Source organism: Ischnura elegans, chromosome 4 (genome assembly GCF_921293095.1).
Source record: "Ischnura elegans chromosome 4, ioIscEleg1.1, whole genome shotgun sequence".
In the NCBI taxonomy this organism is placed as follows: domain Eukaryota; kingdom Metazoa; phylum Arthropoda; class Insecta; order Odonata; family Coenagrionidae; genus Ischnura; species Ischnura elegans.
The window spans coordinates 29,744,498-29,767,264 of NC_060249.1; the positions used below are offsets into that span (position 1 = coordinate 29,744,498).

Genomic DNA, 22,767 nt, shown 5'->3' on the forward strand with positions numbered 1-22,767 from the left:
CTAGGCATTTTGCAATATGGCAAAATCCCCGCTCATTGGAGCGCTTGGCTAAAAGATTCTGCAGTTTAAAAATTTTGCACATTTGACCCACACATCATTGATAATTTCGGTTCCTACTGGCTTCCACTAGCCAAAATTAAAATGTCCAAACAACACACTGAATATGTCCTAGTGCTGAGTATTTCCTGGAAGATCCGCGATTAAATTATCAGCACACTCGGCGTCGCGGACGAGTTTTACGAGCGTTCGCGTAGTCCTCGACTTAGGATTCGATGAAAAAAAAAATGATTTCACCTTCGGTTAAAATTCGTAGTCAAACTTACTGTCATCAATTATCCCCCCAGAGAATACCTATAAAGGTTTAATCACCTCACTCGAAACCGTACTTCACCGAGAAACCTACGATAGGGGAGATGGCTTAGCGTGAGGGCGTAGCGTCACGACTGAGCAGATGGGGAACGTGGAAATGGAAGAATCTTTTCACTCCAAATGGGAAGTGATGTTTCAGAAGGACGATAATAAGCGGTCATTATGCGACCTGGAATTATTTATTTTTTCTAAAAAAAAGAAGGGGACACGGGGAGGTTAGGGCCGAAAGAAATCACTTGAGTTAATCTGCTTAGAAAAAAAGTAGGGCGATGTTCGGACGTGACATGATAGTAAAAAATAAGGATCTAAAAGATAAGGGGAACATAACGAGCATGTGAGGTAAGCGCTCAATTAGCATATCAAATGCGGAACTCCCGGAGTTTTTTTTTCTTCTCAGCCCTCTCGCTCGTACTCCCGGAAACGAACAAAAAAAATAAGAGCGCCGGAATGCGCGTGCCATCTGCTTCAGAACCCTAGAGGGATCGCCCAGAAGTTATTTGGGAAAAAATGTCGTGTTGGGATACAATGTTGAGTGTACAATGGTGCATTGTATTTTAAGATAGAGAAATTAACGAAATATACTCCTGTCAATGCATATTATGTACTTCTTTTTAGATCATTCGAATGTCCTCATTAGTGCTCAATATTCCGAGACATTGTTAATTTTGTCTCAAATCAACTTTTTCTTACCCTATAAAAAAAACATTTGGCAAAAATTTGAGAATCCGCAAGAATTATAGTACATTAAGATATTAAGAGATAGCTTTCACAATTATTAACTGCGGTACAGTTGAAATTAACTGTTGGAAATGTCATTCTCTTCCTGAATTCATTTTTCCGATCAGCTTAACAGATTTCTATGCACAATAAGATATACTTTGACGCATTTAATGACACCAACTTCATACCAAATTCGATTTATATATCATAATCATGCATTTTCAATGAAAGAATGGAAGCCATATCGTGTGTACCAAATCGGAATAAGAATATATATTATCGCAGCAAGAGCAATAACTGTAATCGCAGATTAGTGGAGAAAACTCACTATATCTTCCAATTTATTGTTTCGTTACGTATTTTCAGCGAAACAAACTAAACTACGATGTATTCTCAGGGTAGTCTCATCGTAAGACATTAGGCCAATTAGAAACAATACATGACCGAATATTTAAAAGATGAATTGATCAAAGAAGATGAATATTTAGAAAGCAGGGAGAAAACTTACCCACTCCCTTTTTTCTACGTAAGAGGGAATACTCAATAAGGTAAATGATTAATTTTCCTCCAATCCGTTTTTTTAACCCATTTACATAATCGTAGCACATCACCGAACATTCGTTATGAAAGAAATTAATTAAATAAAAAATAAATGTTAAATGCAGCGATAAAAATATTTTAAATTCTCGGGCGAATCAGCAGACTAAAATATTTTTCTATTTAGCACCACGATTAACTTAATAAGAGTGACTGCAGTTTTAGCACCGTTGGCTCCTTTTATTCTTACTCCCTGTCATTACTGTAAGCAAGCAGCTTTTATAACTGAAAAATATAAGTTTTTCTTTAAATATTGGCCTAAATTTTACCATCGGAAAGAGATGTTACTCTACTACCAACTTACGCAACTTAGGAAGCGCAACTATGCTTAGTATGACCGTCTGAACGCAGGGTCTTGGGGTCGGGGCTAAACTAACGCCGATAATCGCTCCATAAGTGTGGAGGGGAAGAGGTTAGAGGGAGGGATGATGCGGGCAGATGAGGAAGTTGTGGGGGGGAAGGTGGTTGAGGGGAGGGCGAAATACGGTGAATCGTAAAAAAAAGGGTGAAGGTAAATTTGTCGGAAGCCGCGAGAGGGGGGAGAAGGGGCCGGGGCTGGAAAGGGTGGCGAGTGATGACGGGGTTTAAAATAGCATCCTCGGAGGAAGGGTGGTGCGTAATAGGAATTCTGCCCCCGAGGAGTGGGGAGAGGGGAGATTTAAGGGCTGGCTGGGTGCTCTTCAGTCGTCGGGGCCAATGGAGGGAGATGGGGGAAGGCGAGGGGGTGGGGAGACAGGGTTTATGGATGAGGGAGTGGGAGGGGTTGTCGGCGTTAATGAGAAATGGGAGCGGGGGGGAGGGGAGTAGTCTGGGGCGGAAAGCCTTTCCCTTTCCTTATGCGCACCCCCGCAATCCCCAAAAACAAACTTCCAGCCCGCCTCACCCCCAACTCCCCTTGGGGGTCGTCTCCACCTTATATCTGGAGCGCTCCAACACCGACCTCCTCCCCTTCCTATCCTTAAGGGGGCTTACCAACTCGGCCGAAAGTGTAAAGCTCTAATATCAATAGCAGCGGCTAGGTATTTAACTATGCGTGGAAACAATATACGAAATACTGTATTTGGGAGCATGTAAGCAGAAACCGGTTGTTTGAGGTGGAATTGGGTGGCACCGTTCCATCATAAATTATTTTCAAGTGTGTTTCACTCACTTGAAAATTATATGAAAGGATTGAAACGCGTAGTGCTGCTTAAAGCAAGTGAATTAAGTTTTAAAGTGGAACTTTGTAGATCTCTTTCGTTTATGGTGATACGCAGAGATTATAAAATTGTTAGCAGCCTAAATTTTATTTTTATTGTGATAATAACGCTACGAAGCTTCCTACAATAAGTTTTTTTGTTAAAGCAATGGCAATATTATATATGTAATTAATATTCAGACTTCAAGCAAGCGCCCTCATAAGAGATCGTAGTACTGTGTGATTTTTCAAATGCAATTTATAAAATTTATCTCGAAATTCCCAAACTCTCTGATTGACAATAACTATTCATCAAGAAAGTCTAAATCCATGAAATTATAGCAAATTTGAGGGAAATTTTTTCTATATTTTGATTATTTACTAAACATGACGTCCGAGACTAAGTTATTGATTCAAAATCGAGGGAAATCTTACTTACCAATTTTTTCACACCCTAATCTTGAAGATAAACTGTATTTGAAGTAGTATCATCAATCCTTATCTTACAGATTTGCTTATTGAATATTACATCCACTGGATCATATAGAAATATATCCCATGAAGGAGCTATGGTATTGATAAATGACGCTGATAAAATGGCTACTTATTACATGCTCTTTCCAGCATTATCATGCGGAAAATAAGAGATGGTGGTATTTGGGTAAGATGAAAAAGATCCCTGCTTTTACGGTGAGGGAGAATATTTTCACGTTTTGCAGCCAAATTTGGGTGCTGTGGGGCTTTGGTGAAATACGAAATCATTTAAAACTTACCTCACGTAGTATTCCAAAGAGAGACTAATGCTGTCCTCTGGCGAGTAGATTATCCTCTCCACTCCCACTCCCCTTTCTTCGGGTGTCGTCAGCGCCACTGCAAAGAGAAAGCAAGAAATCATTTATATTCCAATGGCCACACGAAAATCACATTCATCATGCTTTCTGTGGTCAGAAAGGTTTCTGGCGAGATATATTACAGTTTAATATCACCAAAAAGTTAAATTCTCATAACTTTTCCTGGTTATCACACAATTACTTATAAATGAAGACGATGATACCTCACTGAAACCCGGGTCGCGCTCTGTAAAAAATAAGTGGTATAAGTAATTGTGTGATATCCAGGAAAACTTATGATGGAATACCACAAAGTAAATCAAGAGGTAGTGCATTTTAAATTCTCATATCTATTGGTAACGTTAAAAAAAATTCGGACAACTATTCAGGAAAAAGGTAAACTCAACTGATGCTCAAACAAGGTGCTGCTATCATATTATTTACCGTAAGTCAACAATAAGAAAAACTGGAAATTCAATTTTTATGGTAAAGAGCGAAAAATTGTAAATCCTTTCAACTAATTTCGTTGAACCTGCATGGGGTAAATTCGCCATAATATCGTAAGGGTGTAGAGTTGCAATCACTAGAGATAGTTAATATTTTTACGAGTTACAATCCTCGTGAACATTTGAAATTAACTTATTCAAAGCATTGAAAATAACATGATGACAATTAGTATTCAAAAGAATCCTTATTGAGGGCTATTCCTTTATTTTCCGTAGCGGTAAGGTTTCAAATAGCCTGAAGTTATAACTTAAATGCAAGTATATTATTTTTGTTCCTTTCAGGAAATGCTACGTCGGAGTCATTTTCACTCGACGTCTTCCTCTTCCTGAGGGAGGTATTCAGAGAATGAGAGGGAAGAATAACACTTTGTAAAGTTACCTGTGGATCGAACAAAGTTTTATTTATTGTTAGGTACCTACAGGTCTAATTGAAGTGTTCACGACAACTGCAACTCAAAAATAAAAATATTAACAATATCTACAAATGCTAAGGGTGATGCGTAAGACTCCAAGAAAAACCTCAACCGAAATCGATCGATTCGGCTTTCGCTTTGTAAAAACCAATGCTAAATGAAGGTACACAACCTTTGTAAAATTTCACAGATTTTTTTATTTGGTAGGACGTGACGGGACGTTAAGGCGTCATTATCGAGTACAACACATAATCGAGAATGACGCCTAAGCGTCGAAACGCGTCGTACCAAATAAAAAATCCGTGAAATTTACGAAGATTGTTTACCTTAAATCATGTGCTTGACCGTTTCACGACTGCAAAAATTGATGACGTAAGTAACACTAATTAACCTTAGCTATCGATCACTCATTCAAAATCCCAAACCACGAAAATTACAACAAAGGATCCTCAGATCGGCCTCATAACCACCGCGCATTTAATTTGGTTTGCAGAAGTCGCCACTCGCGTCGCTGACGGACAAATTGATCCGATTTTCACGGGGAATTAAGGTATAATTAGGGGTATTAACCGAAATTAACATTGATGATGATGTTATTCCTCACCATTACAAACATCATGCCAAAAAATAATGAAATAAGAATCGTATTACACTTATCACCGCACTACGGATATTTTTTGAAAGCCAATTAATATGCGACCGAAGTCGCAACAGAAATGAACCTTATGTGGCATCGACTCGGGCCTCCTCTATGCAGTCCCGTCTCCACAAACACTACCACTGTGACTGACGTCAACGGTGAAGATACATTTCACTCTGTATGCCCGTGGAAGGGAGGGATTTGTCCTCACAGTCGGTAGAGTAACAAATGGCCCTCCGCATGGAACGTGCGGATACCATACTTCCAAAACCTCCAATCATTTGGCCGCCCATCGTTTTGAAGAGAGAATTTTATTTATTTTTTTGTCGGGCAGGTCCGAAAATACAAATTCGTATGCGAGACGGTGGAGTCGGCGACGTCCACGAATACTTTCGCTTCCCGGAATGCTATCGAGGGCGTTGAGAAATTCGCTTGGGAAAATAAAGAGTTGCGTCACCCGGGCCGCGGCAACGCTTCGGCGGCCGAGAATTTCGAATTGAATTGCGGAAATGAGAATCGGACTGGATTCGCCCCAGAGGAAGCGGGGAATGCCATTTTAAAGGAATCTATCTGGTTGGTGTCCGAGCCGAATGGCAGCGCCAGTAAAGCTAAGGGTTACATAGGGATAGGTTTTTTAAAATGGTTCAATTTCGTATAAAAAATATTTAAAAAAGCTGGAATTTTTAGCAGGAATTCTTTCACTGCGACAAAGCTTTTTAGATCCAACACATTTGATATTTGAAAGACGTTTTGCTATGGAACGATAAGCTATTACGGTTGTATTTCTGCAGGTGATCCCTCCAACAGGCAATATACAGGGGTCACCTAAAGCTCCAAAATTTGTTTTGTATGCATGATATTTAAATGTTTAAATTTTTAGGAGTAATAAATATACTACAATAATAATTATCATGATGATATGCCGAGCCTTCTAGAGGCGTGATAAGTATTTTGCCTTAAACTATCGGCACAGAGTATTAAAATTATTTTTACTGATTTCATTAAAATAATTATTTGAATTTCATAAATAACTCTACGCCATGGGGTCACGGGTTCGGTCCCCATCTGGGTCTTTCCTCTCAGGGAATAAATTTCATGTGAAAACCAAGTAGCTTCAGTCCCTACCACAGAAGACGAGTTCAATCAGTCGGTTGCGATGGTCCAGTAAAAACGACCAAACATAAGGTATATCAGCATAAGTTATTCAGTTCGGCTGATCAGGTCAAATTTACAGAGCGCATGCAAACCGACTGTCCACTTACTATGAGCCGTTAAAAGTAAAAAAAAGAATTGATCAAGGCTAGTCAAAGATGGGCAATTTCGATTTGGCGGTAAAGGCTACGCTTCCGTATAGGCCAGTAAAACTGAAGCACATATTATGAACCGGTAAAGGCATCGTGGCCGGTAAAGGTTTCGCAGCTCGTATGAGCCAGTAACATTTGCGGAATTAGTATGAGCCGGTAGTGTGTTTCAACTTGAAGAAAGAGCTCGTAAAAGTTGCGCAATTAGGATTTAGAACGGAAAACGGTTTTGAAGTTTGGATGAGCCGGTACCCTTAACTCCTTTTCTTTTTCACTCACGCCACTCCGCGCACTCACTTATTTTTTTCTCCTCTCTCGCGTCTTTTGTTTATTAGGACTCGCCGCCACCGCTGACCGTCCGATCGTAACAGCTCACGCTTTCCCGATTCGTATAAGCCAGAAAAATTAGCCGAGTTAGTCAGAGCTGGTAGTGTTATACAACTTGTTAAGATATGGTAAAAGTTGCGCAATTTGTATACATGTCTAGAGCGAACACCTCTACGTGTTCAAAATTCGGACTTTGCTCTAAGGCTGTGGCGCCATGCGCACGACTTGGACTGCTAGTCGCATAATATGCTCGGCAGTCCATACCACCTTGTCCGGTATAGTCCACAAATTTCCACAGGGGAGAATAGCGCAATTTGGACGAATAGATGCCGGCTTTGCAGTTTGGATGATCCGGTATCCTAAACTCCTCTTCTTTTCCACTCACGACACTTCGCACTCACTTATTTTTTTCTCCTCTCTCGCGTCTTTTGTTTATTAGATCGCGCCGCCGCCGCTGCCCGCCCGATCGTGACGCCCGACTAATCCCCAGTGCAGGAGGGGCTTCCGCAGCAGTCGCCGTACCGTCCAGAGCGGACCGTCGAAAATTGATCCGGTGAGGCCGTCCCAAGTCCTTTTAATTAACGCCGTGCACGAGGGCAAGTCCTCTCTCCACGTCAGGAGGGGCGGGAAGTGTGGAAGGTCTCTTGCGTCCATAAATCTACAGGGGGAGGGAGGATTGAATTAATCCGAGCGGTGAAATAGATGTCCATCCATTTGCCGCCCATTTGCGTCTCAGTCATTTTTATGGTCAAAAGGGCCTCCTCCCCCTCATTCGGAATAGGCAATAATGATGATTTGAGGAATCAAGCGACCATTAGAGCGGACCGCTGTAAAATTAGGTCGCATCCCACGTTTTACAAGACTTGACGCTGATCAATATCTCCCCACGTTCCCATGATGCCTCAATAAGGGGAATCTAAGCTGGTCTCCAAGATATTCCAAGAGGGATCTTCGATCAGAGGGAGATACATTCACAGGAGGATTTTGAATTTTTTACAGGAGGCAAATCTACCACTATTCAGAATTTTCGTTCCTCCATTTTGGCAATTACTAATCTAAGAATAGATACTAAGGCACAAATATAATCAAACTATTTTTTGCGACATTAGGTTATCGTGTAAAATAGTGCGTTGTAAATAAGCGTTTAAGAGAGCAGGAACCAACTTTACAAAAATTAAGCTTTCATCACAATTTTAACCACTGAGCGTAACCATGAGTATTTAGAAGAGGTATTAAGTATACTGAGATTTGTAATTTAACTACAAAAATTAACTCTTTAACACTTCCACCCGAGTTTCAAAACAGATTTCATTAGAATCGGCATTAACTTAATTACTTTTTGTAAGTATGTGATGTAATCCGTCCAATAATTGCATTAATATTCTATAGAAATTTACCGATAACTCGTAATGAATGTTTTATTTCATTAGGCTATTTAAAATGGATAAACACATACCTTTATATCAATGTATAAATTGCGAAATAAAACACACGACATTTGGATTCCTTCCACCGCATTTCCAAAATCAACACACTATCTCTCTTCGTAAAGGAAACTTCGACCCAGATCAGCGAGTAGAGTGACGTGTATTGAACGATCATCGGAGTGGATAAGGGTGACAGGGTTGTGGGACCGTCCAGGGATGTCGGTAGAAGGTGACGCGGGAACAGCGTGGTAGGAAAAGCCCGCACTCCCAGAACCAACCCCCCCCCGATATCCACGAGCGCGTCGATCCACCCGCTAGCTCTCCGGGCGATTACTACTAAGGCGTCCTGATCCACTTAGCGACTCCTTCCCTCCCGCCCATTGGGTCGAAGTGTGGGGAGGAGACGGCTGTCAGTGGAAATTATCTTCTGGCACCACTATAAATGCCTCGTGGACGGGGAAATATTCGTTTTCTAGTGTTGAATAGCGAAAATATTTGCTGGATTATGTCCGACAAAAAAATTATTCATTCATATTAAAAAATATATCAAAAGAAAACAATTTAAAAAATGGTCAGAATGATTAAACAGCTACTTTCAATGAATATAAGTAATCTATAATAAAATTATTATTGAAAAAAAAGAACTGTAGACAACATATTATTAAGTATGTAAAAAAATTGATCTTTCTGTTACCAATGTGAAATCACCAATGCTCTCAATTTAGTAAATAATTTTCTGCTATCACAAACAACACACTACCGAGACAACTCAAAGAGGTAAGAACAAAAATGATTGTAATGCTAAAGCTGGTTGTAGTGAACTTGACTCACCGGTACGGCTCAAAAGCGCCTGCACCAAATAATGTGAGTAAAAGAGGAGTCGGCAACAAAGTCCTGCATCCAAACACAGATAAGAATCACCGTAACATAGAACGGCCACGATTGTGAAAGTTTCAAAATGATCACGGGCAATGTCAGAGAAAAATATTTAAAAATTATCTAGGATTCATGCGACAGTACGGCTGCCTGAAGGTTACGTAGATTCAAAAATCTTTAACGGCGGAAACTGATAATTGTACGTAAATTATCAACACAGAATCTTACGGCGCGCTAAAATTACACAGGTTCTGACACGGTATGCCACTTGTTGCCAATCTTCTAAGGATGGTATGCATTTTTATTTCATTCGTCGTAAAAATATAAGTAAAAATATTTAAAACATCAGACTTCTGAAAAATTACAAACTTAAGACTTCCTTGAAACAACAAGCTCTAGGTAATAAGCATAAAATTTTTGTTACTATAAGAGTTACGTAGTTTTCATGTCAGCACCAGATTTTTGATAATTTCAAAGGTTTGCGGCCCAAAAATGATATCGCCCAATTTTAGACGTTAAACACACGTGAATTTCTAGCCTGGGACACGTCTATTCCCTATTGAACGGATGCACTCCACTCTGTTATCCGTAAGCACAGGCAGGAAAAATTTCATCACGATGTTGTCGTAAATAAACCTCGCAGACTGGACATTGCGTAAAACTAACTCGCGAGAATATTGATGCGCTTATTCGCCAGGTGTCTCACCCTTAAAGACCCCAACGGCAGCCAGCAATGTTCTCCATCAAGTTCCCCTGCGCATCTCACCATGCTCTTATCTTCACCGGGCCATCTTTCTCTCCTCTTGGGCCCAGCCGCCTCCGGAATAAAACAGTCGAATGCGGCGTGTATGGATGACCGCGATGGCTTCCATTTTGTCGCCTCCTTTGCGTCCTTGATAGGGAAGGTGGGGGTAAGTCGTGGTCGAGCGTGGCAAACGAGCCAAATGTCTTCATTCCCGGCGAAGGCGTCCTCATTCTTCCCCCTGCACGAATCTCCAAACCTCGCCTGTAGAGACAATGAGCTCGCACTAACTCACTCCAACAAGACTTGTTTAACGGTTGGATACATGGACATATTCGGTATGGCGGTATTGCCACAGTTCGAATAATTGAAATCATCATGCATGATACAGTTGATAGAAACTGTTATCAATTTCTCTATAAACACCGGTCATAGCATTAAGGCTTCGCACACGGTCTTTAAGCGTAGACTGTAGAGAAAATAACGACTAATAAGGATATTTTAAATCGGATAAATAATTTATTTTCACAAGGAAATAAATAGGGCTTTATCAAAAAATACTCGATTTGTATAGACAAGACTAGGCTCTGCATAGGCGATGTAATTTTCAAAATTTTCAGTTGCAAACGAATATTATACGAACGAATGGCCGGGATACTTATGGCTAGATAACAGTAACCGAGACATGGTATGGTAAGGGATGATGCTCTAGTTAGCACTGGCACTGGCTGAACTCTAAATATAATCTACGATGTAACGCGATGAGTCACGTACACCAAAGTTGGCCACAAGGAAACCTACAGCTCAATCATGTTATTGTTGTTCCAAAAGCTTAGGATATTTAATTTCATTGCTATTGGAAACCTCGCTATCCTGCGTAGTCCTTTAGTAGAATTTCATATATAGTCAATCACCGCTGGTCACAGGGCTGTTCGTCAATTCTCAACCATTGATAAATGATAGTCAATAGAATCAATAAATCGACAACTCGCGATAAAAACTAAAAAATGAAATGAAAATCGAAAACCCTGGAGACATCGTTTATCTGTACATCGTAGTCGCCCAGAAAGTTTGCTCCGTGAACGTTAATCGCGGGGCCCATTGTGGATTCTCGCGAAGAAGTTCGTTTGACGCTTGACACCAACGGTTACTCATGTGCTAATCCATCTACCGATAGCACGCAGAGCATATCAAATTGCAGCCGTTTCGCATTAAGGATTCAGTGCCTTCCTTCGCTACTTCTGTCTCCCGAAGGTCCTTGATCACTCTGCGCGTCTTCAGCATCGGGAAGAGCTTTACCGATTCCAAAGTTATTGTGAACGGATGGATGCCCTTAGCTTTGATAAAAGAATAAACGAAATATAAATCCACTCACTGATACTGTAACTAATAGTTTGATCGCTAAAATACATTGGGTAAGGCATTTCGACTATTAATGATCTATTTCCATAAAGTATCGTTGAATGCGAAGGAAAAAATTGCAGTTCTCAGTTGAGCCGTTGCTTTATATTTCTTCAAATTAAAGTCCAATTAAATTACCATCTTATAGCCAATTTATTAAAACCAAATTTCACTTGTTGCCTACATGAATGTAGATAATAACTTATAATAATAATAACTTCGTCTTTATTTTTCAAGCGAATTCAGGAGAACATTATCCTCTCTTACAATTAAATTGATTGACAATCACCAACATCCATGCCTTGGATGGTGGTCAATCCACACAGGGGGATTCGAACCCGCGACCTCTAGGTAAGCAGTCGTGGACTTGACCCCGGCGCCACCGAGGCCGAGGAGATAGGAAGGAAATGGGTACATAGAAAGCATAGGAATGTTTGTGATAAAAAATCATACAACAACGCATTATTCAACCATAGGCTATGGCAAGCAAGTAAAAACAGAACCGGGAGCCAAACCGAGGACTTCCTACTTCCTAAATCAATTGCAAACAACTGCGCTGAGTTTTACAGCGGTCCTTACGGAATGCCAAAGAATCCTGGTAAGGTTTCTGGTCCATGTTGATCGTTTTTTTAGTACCTCAAGGTACAAGAATGAACGTATATATTAACGCAGAAGAGCATTGAAGAAATGGATTGCAAAGGAAAAAAATGTAGCCCTGTGAACAGATTGTGAGAGAATATGCTTGATGGAAGATCAGCGGAGCAGAAAAGGGAAAATTATTGGACTCCTGCCGAGGCACAAAAGCAGTAATGGTGGATAAGAGACTCGGAAGATTTACCACCAAAGGCCTCCGAGGAAACGCATTAGGCAAGTCATCAGGGGAACGAGGAACGATAAAGGAATAAAAACTTTAACCCATCAGTTTCCCGAGCCCCTCGGACTATTGAGCCATCAACTAGCGAGGAATGTGACCAGGAAAATTGAAATATTCGATGATCAACTCCGCGGAAAACTGCGCGTACGAGCAAAAAACAAAAGAGAGGAGATTGAGATTGAATTGTGCAGGGAAATAATCTACGGATCAGTGACTCAATGACGCTTGGCTATAGTTAGCGACCCGAGAATATGCTCTAGGGCTGAGAACAGTATTATTTTCCAGGCCTTTCCTCAATAATTTTTCACAGGCGAAAGAACTGACTATGACAAATCTCATCTATCATGATCGCATTCCATCATGGTGAATCAAGCCCAATACGAAAATAAAAGGTCCAACATGAACCAAAGTATCGCACTGACTACATAATGCCAATGAAGAAGCAGTTTTCATGCCTGATTTCAATCAGAACCTGTTGGACAGCGGTCCTTTTAGTAAACTTTTCTTAAAATTTCACAAGGAATATGCTTCACTCTACCCTATGATAGATCTGATTCGCACTGCACGTTAATTTAAAAAAGGGGAAATCATCAAATAAATTTAATCCTACGGTCTTAACAACACAAAATTTCCTTCCAGAAATTCCTGTCGGCCTTTCCATCGGGTCATGTTTCTTATTATGTCCGAGGCATTGAATGTTGACGAAATGTTGGCCACTTTGGAGGATCTGGCCTCGTAGAAACCCCGTAACGAATTATTTCAGTGTTTGGCGCCATTATTTATTATAAAAATTAACAGTTTTTTGACATTTTAACAGTTTTTTTGCCTCTGGATATCATCACGCACCAGTCATCTGATTTTTCTATTAACTAATCATCAACTAGGATACCATAAATGTTTTGCCACGTAACAGGTGCTTAAGAAAGGTAAGGAAAACAATAATAAAATATCACGCCTGGTCCAGTTCTCTAGATAGGCATTTAAATCAGTTCATTCATTCAGAACAGACTTGATATGTGATTTTCATAGGGGGAGAGACCTCCAACTCATCTTTCACAGCTATACTGTCCTACATTAACCCCCGGCGTGAAGGGTAATACCTGTTCTGGACGGAGATATTCATTTTGACGACGATAAATGTCTACCAGCTGCCCATAAAAAAATGCTTCAGCGACGGCGAGGAGGGTATCTTCGGCAAAGGTCTCCGCGGAATACATTATATCCGGCTTCGAAAAAGTCGCCTGAGGCGCAACATCCCCCCTCCTCCACCCGACAACAAAAGATCGATAAAGCGCAATAAGCGATGGTCGTAAAAATGCCGATTTCATTAAATATTAATTTGTTACATGGAAGCAAGGGCGTTCGGAGTAGTCTCTCTCTGCCCGCGATGAAACATTCAATAACTGAGTTTAGATTCAGCGCGGGGATAAAACTGTCACGCCGCATAATGGCCTGGCTTTTACGAACGTATCGCGTTACGCAAGTAAAAAAAAGTGGAGCATCGGGATTTAGCGCTGGAGAAGACTAGAAATGACCTTTGGTTTTTCCCATATCACACAGGATGAGCCGCAATCCACCACAATCCATAAGAGCCGTGATATGTTCCTTTTTTTCAGCACTCTGGCAAGAGAAAAAAAGTTTCTGAATTTTTTCGAGAATTGTGATTTACGATCTTGGCCTAGGGCAAGTGTTCACTAAATATTGTAACTGATTTGGTGAACTCTCACAAATCAAAATCGACAATGCACACGAATGTCCTTATTAAGATTGGGACACCTTGTTTACGAAATTTTATACATCAGAGATGCCTTACTACATGATAATTAATTATCATTTATTTTTCTCAGATGATTAATTGTCTTATAATAATTGATTCACCATTAAAATGCACGGCGTGTCCAGGATGCTTAAGTTTTCGCACCATTCTAGCTTACTGTAGTCACCCTTTTTTTAAGTATGATTAATTAAAATTTTTGTTTTCCTCACAACGATTTGAAGTATGCTATGCAAAAAATGTATTTAAGTGTCTACTCGACAAACCGAAAACGTTTCAAGACTATTGCCTACATTTTGAGCATGTGTCAGACGATAAAAAGATCGATCATACAGGAGTAATGCGTGATAAAGGCTCCTTTTCTCGTCACCAAAAAGCTATTCCCATTCTACGTCCGCTTCGGCGGCGGCATGGTAGTCCTCAACTGTCAAAATAAAGGTCGCGGGTTCGAGTCCCGTCGTGCCCCTATCAATGAATGCGTGTTTTTGGTCGTTCATTGGTGATTATTCAATATTACCTGTCGTAAAAGGACAAACTTGTGCCGTTGTCGGGGCAACTGGATAATAAATACATAAAGAAACAAATAGGCGTCGAAATTATTACTACATTTTGTAATAATATGCATTTTTTTCTGTGGAAACCACCCAACAGAAGTTTCCCCGAAAGAAGAATGGAACAGTTTACCCACGCTTCTTTGAGCTGCCAAAAAAATGAAAAAAATATCAGAGGATTAGACATCATGGGGGAAGAGAGCGCCTCTAGGAAAAAATAGCATCCCCTCCGCTCCTTTGGGGAGACGTCATTTGCCCATCCGCATGCATCGTAAGGGGTGCTCAGCGGAGGATGATGGGCTCCGAGGGGAGCGTCTTGGAGTCAATCATCCACTGGAGGGAGCTAAGTGCGGAGCGAGGCGGGGAGGGTGGAGGGGAGAAAGACTCAACCAACATATCCAGCCCCACTCAACTGCAAACCATGCTCTCCTGTGGTCGCTTTATTATTATGGTATTCTACCGATTAAGGTAGGTTTCCATTAAGTACTAAAGAAGTAATCTGGGAGCCTCCCTTTCCTTCCAGCACTGCCTTCTTCAATTCACAGTAAGGCCTACTTCCTTTTAATTTGTCTAAAAAAAATCCTATTCTCTTCCTTCCCCTCCATCGTCTACCTAACATTCTACTCTCTAAAGGCCGTTTTACACGGGGCACGAATTTGCGCAGGTTAGAGCTGCAATAATTTCTAAAATGGCGTGGAATTGTGCGAAGGTATGAACGAAATTAGAGCAGGGGCTATTTTGCCATCTCACGTCCACGCATTCTCGCATGTGTTCAAGCAATTCACCGCTTTACACGACGCAATTTTGATTGCGCCTTCGCACGTACGTCAGATTGTGTAAGTACGTGCCCCGTGTAAAACGGCCTTAACACTGTTTTCAACAACTCCTCCCCGCTAAGCACTCCCTCCATCCATACCTTCTGTAACCTTCGCATCTAATCTAAAACCTGCCTCTCCTCACCAACCATATCCAGCACTTTGTCGTTCCTCCTCCTCTCTGTCCATTTCACCATCTCCATTCTTCTCTATGCCCACATCTCGAATGCCTCCAATCTTCTCTCGTCCTCCTTCCTTAGTGTCCACTTTTCCGCACCGTAGAGAGCTACACTCTAGATCAAACTCTTTTTTTTTAAACTCTTACATAACTATCCTCTCAGAAGCTCCTTTCTGTTCATGAACGCCTCCTTTGCTAATGCTATTCGCTTCCTGATGTCCTTACTACTGTATCCGTTTTCCTCTAACTTGCTGCCTAAATAGTTGAGTTGCTCTACCTGCCTAAATTCTCTTTTCTCGCGATCAGAGTAATATATAATATGCTCTACATAACAGAGTAGCGTATACTGCATAAAAATGATTTATTTTGGACATCCTCTTTGAATCTCGCATTCAAGCAATTCCGATTTCCACATTCAATTCTATTTTACACTTCTTTCAAATGCATATAATCTGCACCAGATCTATAATTCTTGGCTTGAGGGATGGAAAAGAATACCAGAAGTATCTGGTAAAGATATCTGGTAAATATATATCATTAGCTCGTAAATAAAGGTTTAAAATTTATCATTTTTTTAAATTGCATTTGAGGAAGAATATAGTAGTATAGTATAATAGTAGAATATAGTGTAGTTTGAAACAGAACCATAAAATTACTACTCAAAAGTAACGCATGGAGTGAATTCTTACAAAGTTTACTATTATGTTGTTAAGCCAATGCTCGAGTACGAAAGATATTTTAAATCATTTGGTCGCTCTTTATTTGAAATGTATCCAGCAAAAGATGATGCCCATCAGATAATTTCCACTATAAAATATCGGGCGCATTCTTAACAATTAAAAGCTTTCAGCAAAATGCCACTCACTTCCCTCCCTTATGTTTTTTTAATTTGCTGGAGTCGTAATGTCGGCACATGGTTAAGCCGACGAAGTGGAGAATACATAGTTGCATGGAAACTAACGACATCTCAGATACATTCGCACTCACAATCAGTTGCGCAACGTGAAATTAATTCTGCCCACTGAATGGTCTCATTGACAGATCGAGACGACGAAGATAGCGATAAGAGCGATTCATCACTGAGCGAGGGAGAGACGCGAAACACCAATTAATGTGCCTTTGAGATGTTTGCAGGCTTTTGAAGGCACTGACTGAATGGACGCAATCCTATTACCCTATAGCATTTACGAGCCGCGGGTGACTCAACGCCGTGATGTTCAAATCGGAATGGAGAGATATCAAATAGGACTGAGAGCAAAATTCATTATTAGAATTCATCGTCGATGTTCCCAATTTCAATTCCTTCCTTCTTAAGGGCTACAAATAAGGCATACAATTCAGGCAATAGAGTGATTGCGATATTCCTTTTTGTTCAACTCTAAATGCGATAATTTTTGCTTTATCAATAGCAGTTTTGTTTGGGGCACAATTTTAGAATCTGGTTCGTGATCAATGAAGACGTTGAAAATATCTCTTTGATATTTTCCCTATTCACTTCTTAGTGCATAATAACTAAAGTAATTGCAAGTTTTGAGTTAGCAAGGAAGAAAAGAACAGGATTTATGGATTAAAATGCAAAACACAAAAAGTCCAATGCCGAACTGAGGAAAGAATTCATGAGGAGGAGTCGGGTTGACCTCTAAAATTTCCCAAACAAACCACCAGCAGCGCAAAATAAAACCACCTTTGACTGCACTTTTTATATGTAGAGGACGCATCACATCCGCTCAACTGGTCGTATTTCGCTTTTTTCTGACTTATCATCTGTGTTAAACTAACGCTGACATACTTCAAGTATCAGGCTCTAAATGCAATAGATCTTTGTCACAATTTTCCCTAAACTCGAATACGAAAGTATTTAGCTACGAGAAAATACTGTCATAAAATGCTCACATTTGAGATACACGCATATTTCGACAAGGGTCCGCTCGATCTATCCTGAACATTTCAATGTGCAATCGCAACTTTTAAGCACGTAATGCGTCACAAAAAAAGACAGAGAGCGGGAGTGATGAGTCCTCTTAACTTTCCGTCAGGCGCAATATTGGAATTGCTGAGTTCAGGCGCAATGTGCCTGACGGGCACGGATGTGAAAAACCATTATTAACTCTTAGCATGGCTCAGTGGTACACCTTTCAAGTTTAAGGCACTATTATTAGAGTAAGCGAACACTTAAATGATTTTTGGGTCTTATTTGCTATGCATATACCCCTTCACACACGGTCATTGGGCCTCGGACCGATCCAGCAAGGTCTTTAGGCTATTTAAGTATTATTATATATGATACATTTCAGCATTGTGAATTCAGGTTGCTAACTAATGGCAGGGTTTTGACATTTTACTTATTTGTTTAGCTAATAATGCTTCTTTTTTGCTTTGTTGTGCCATTATTTTGTTTAACTAAGCTAAATAACCCGCCACTGATCGGTCGGTATAAACGCAAAAAGCTAAAGGCAACGTAGAATATGTCAAAACAAACAGCTCCTATAAGCGCCAAGGGTCTATGCAACCAAGCGGCACGGAAAAATAAAAAAAAAACACTCGCGCTGCGCCTGTCAAATCAATTGCGCCCTTCGGAATGTTAAGGCAAAAGCAGCATGATGCAAAGCCGAGATAACGGTGCATCGGATACCATTCGCGGCGCACAATAAAATTTAATCAAGGGCTTCCCGGGGCAACCTCCGAAATCAACTTTACTCAACGGCTAACCTTCCGAGAGGCGTCTTTGAATGGAAGACGAGAGGAATTTCTTCCCACAAGCGGCACCTCACTCACTCACGCAGAATCCTCGGCGATTACCGATTCATTCGCAATCACAATCGAAGAAGAAGAATGCCGAGGGAATGATTTCCCGGTTGGCTCGCCCGAAAGGAGGGCTCTTTTCGAATCACTCTCGGGACCTTTCTCCTCCGTTTAATACTCAATTTTCCGCCTCGACTTGTACGACTCTAAATAAGATCCTCTCCTCGGGGGGAGAGAGAGAGAGGGGGGAGGGAAGAGTTGGCGCCTAGAGGGGTTAGGGGGGAGGGTCGTAATCGGAAGTCCCCTCTGCCGGCAAAGATCGCGGGCCGGGATCGGAATTCTGCAGTCGGCAATCGGAAAAGGAGACGCGATGGAAGAGGAATACTATGGGCTGTTTCGATAAGCTACTCTCCCCATCGGCTAAAGATTCCTTCAACCCATCGACTTCGATACCTATGTTGGTCATCGAACAATCGGTTTTCGTAAAGAAATAAATTCAAACCAATTTTAATACGAACCCTGTGTATGTGTATTCGAACTATTTCGATGAAAACTATATTTCATAATGTAGAATTTTTCTGATTGACTTAATTTGGTTTAAATTTATTGGTTGGGTTCCGACGTCTTCGATGAACATGGAGACACTAAAGTATGGATATAATTGACAGTTTTATTTGAATTAGCATTGTTACGGGCTATTTTTCCACCTATTCTAGTTTGTAATTGTAGTTCTTTGATCGACCACACTAATTCGATATACAGAGAGATACATGGAGAGATATCAGCAAGCAATCTATATAAATGGCGATTGAAAAAGCAGTAGTCAACGACCTTCACTTAAATCCAAGAAACATAGAAAAGAAAAGGCTAGACCTGATTTGATCATTGAATGGTTCAGCCATTTATTTGATAATAATTTATTGGAATATCGATGATGATTTCATTTCGTGTCTATATTGACGTTTATGTCGATAAATCAAAACATGAATCACCATTTCGATTATTCGATGTAGTGAAAATAATTTAGATTGATCGAACTTTAAAGAATCGCTAGGGGGCACTGCTCTTTACGACGAGGAAATGGAGGATAGGAAGGTCGATATTGATGACGATTTCAATTCATCGACACATCGATGATGATATTGATCAATCGAGGGCCATTTCGATTATTTGATGTATCGAAAGTAATTTCGATTGATCGAACAATCGAGGAGGCGTAATGGGCGCCGCTCGCAGCCGGCCCGAGCAAGGGGACGAGGCCGCTCCCGGCCCAGCCACCCATCCCGGCTGCCCTCGGGTTTATCTCCGCCGTATCTCAAGTTCAGCGGCGGCGGATGGAGCTCGACCGACTCATCCCAGAGGCCTCGACCGCCGCTATTAATCTCCCCCCGCCTCCCCATCCATCCTTGTCTCCTACCCCTTACACCGATTCCTCTCCCCCCCCATTCTCCCACTCCCACGTTTTCCTCACCACTCCCCAACCCCTTCGTATCGTCGCCGCATCGCTAAGGATCAGCATCGAGAAGGAACGGAGAGGGGATGTGCACAAAGAGGAGGATAAAAAAAAGGTAGCCTCACGGTCTCCGGGTGGGTACTCATGTTTATTAATTCATCGCGTCGTCGACGTTAATTAAATTGGCTCCTCGCGAACATGCCACTGTTTGGAAAAGAGTGTCTCTTCCTCCCTCCCTCCCTCATCCCTGCTGCGAAGGGAGAATCTGTTGTGAGGGCGGAAGGTAAACGCTGACTGAAGGGGAAAGATTTTGTGTTCGGGGAAAGGGGAAGATGAGTGGGTTTTTAGCGCGACTAGTGGCTGAAAATAGAACTTGAGAAGGGGAGGGAGGAGTTAGATGGTGATCTTAAGGGAGTGTTTCCTCTTTTAAGACGCCACGCGAAGGAGGAGTTTATGCGGGCGTGGGATTGGAGCTCCGAAAGCGATATTGAAACGTGTGTCCCAAAACACTCATTCTATCCCCACACAAACAGGGGCATGATTATGCGGGATAAGTCCGGGAAAATTATAGGCTACGAAAGAAAAAATTCTAAATGTACTCAATTCCTGGATCATTTTTAAAGCATTTCAATTCCAGTACCTGCTGTGACTAAGGAGGTTCGTAATGTTACCAAACATTATAGGTGGATTATTAGACATTTTTGGGACCATTCAGACATTTGGCAGGCATTCATGTGTTTGGAACCATTTATGCCCAATAACGCTCATTTTATTTGCCATATAATTGGATTATTAAATCAATACGGAAGGTTGATTGTCGTCTCCCACATTCTCGCAGATTAAAAGACATAGTTCACGAACTTAATAATTAATTTAACCTGAGTCAGGGCATTTTGAGATTATTTTTAGTTTTAGGATGGAATAGATGCAAACAAATCTTGTTCACTAAAACCCATCCCGAAATTCGCTTTGAGAAAATGGCTTGGTGGTGTACCTGGTTAATACGCCTGACCGGCAATAGGGAGATCCGGGTTCGAATCCCGGATAAGTTAAATAGTTTTTCACGGCGAACTTCATCCTTTGGTGTATTTAAAATTAGAATAATGTTTGTTTCATTTTTTATCTATCAATTGCAAATGGGGAGGAAACATAGTAATTTCGTCATTTTCTATTATATTATTACACAGAGCATTACAGTGTCGGTGGTCATCCCACCGAACTCCGGCGCTACTCTTAGCTAGGCGCCGCGGGCATTTACTTGTGTCGCTTGAGATTAGAGTCGGAGGTGGGGGATGAAGGCGAGGGGGGATGTGTTCGAGAGAAGCCTCCCCTCCGCTCCCTCCCAACCCATCCCCCGCGGAGGCGGCGGCGGCAGCGGCAGGGGGTGATTTGGCGACCACTTAAACTTGAATGAGTCGCGCCCTCCTCGCCTCGGGGGAATCGGGGAACTGTGATTCAAGGATGGGAGATCGAGTGGATCTTCAAAGTGGCAGCAGTTACAGCAAAAGACCACGGATACGATTCAAGAACCAATCCGGGATAAAGTAGAGAAGTTTGTAATTACATGAATGACAAATGAAGGAAATAATACGAATGAAGGATAATTAAATGAAAAACTCCCAGTGGTTACTTTGCGGTGACTCATCTTGAAGAAATAATTACAAAAATTCATCACTTATGCAATGTCACAGTTTATATGATGAGATTCTTGACCCAGGTTCCGGGCAGGCTTTCGGGTCATGATTACATACGCATTAGCTAAAAATGAATCAAATAAAATCTATTGGTATCAATTATTAAACTTAAGAAAACTTTTGGGCTAATTGTGAAGGAATATCGATAGTTCGGATTTTAACAAATACATCATTGATTGATATTAATACGGGTTAAGTTAAAAACTTCAACATGGTTCAGAAAAATAACCAAAGAGCAGCTTTGAAAAGGTAACTACGTTGCAAGTGATTGCAGTTATTGCAAACTATAATATTTCCCAACATCTTATAAACACTTAACGTAATCTTTGCCAAGCATCGAAAATTGTTGAAAATGACAGCCATTTTAATGAAAAACATTACGTTAGTTTCTAGATTTAGTGAGATCAAGCTGTAGCAACAGATATTGATGTATATACATTTTAAACTGTTGCATTAATGCTCCAACACTAAAACAAAACGCAATTAACTTCGAAGGAAGGCTGATAATGTTTTCATGCGCGCAACTATTACACAAAATGGCCTCGCTAACACCATAATAATATTCGTTCTTCCGCGAACTTCAGAGGAGAGTTGAGATGGATGAGATACAGCGTAGCGGTGCTGGAAGAAATACGGAGACGGCGGGTAGTGGAGGTGGTTAGCGGCAAGGGCGGAGGCCCGGGACTTTAAATTTAGGGGAGGAGCCGAATAAGGCATTCACCAACAACGGACCGACAAAAAAACTCGGCAATGACTCACCACTATAAATACATGCGAGAAGGCTAAATGACGAGGAGATATTCCGCCTTAAAAGATATATCCACCGATTCTTCTTCCGTATTAAGGTCGACAAGATATCGAAATGGAGGACGGCGGCATGCCAAAAGATTTGCATTTCGATGGATAAAAAGTAAATATGTGCAAACAAATTGGAGGTCACCAGGTATTTTTGATGAGAAACTACAATTGACAATATAAATGGTATAATTAGGCGAAGTAATCTAGTTTTTTTTCGTCTATCATTTCAAATTGACACAGTGGATGGAGTCACGATTCATCACGACAGGTTTTCTTATCATTAAGGAAAGTAAGGCATTGGAGACCTTTTCTCACGATTAGTATTCGTTAAAAGATATCATTCTTCCCGTTGAAGAGTTACTTCCTGGTAATTTTTTAACTTGATATTTCAGCTCAAGTCCCATTTTGTCTCCAGCAAATTAACAGATCAATCTTTTCTTCTGTAACAGTATGTTCGAGAAATCGAAGTTGTTGCGTGGATAATAATTTCTATTCATGGTCTCGAGTCATTACGCCTGTTTCACTTAAATATGCAAGTCAGTCAGTTGCCCAAAAAATATTT

The 22,767-nt window shown here is 40.9% G+C and overlaps 1 protein-coding gene across 1 annotated transcript in view; it reads right to left on the bottom strand.

Annotated features, from left to right (window-relative positions):
- LOC124158110 (polycomb group protein Psc-like) overlaps nt 1–22,767 on the bottom strand; it is a 243,835-nt gene that overhangs the window by 131,197 nt on the left and 89,871 nt on the right. The window contains exon 4 of the mRNA XM_046533290.1: nt 3,637–3,733. Within this exon, the coding sequence (XP_046389246.1) occupies nt 3,637–3,733 (97 nt within the window). The remainder of the gene's footprint in view (nt 1–3,636; nt 3,734–22,767) is intronic.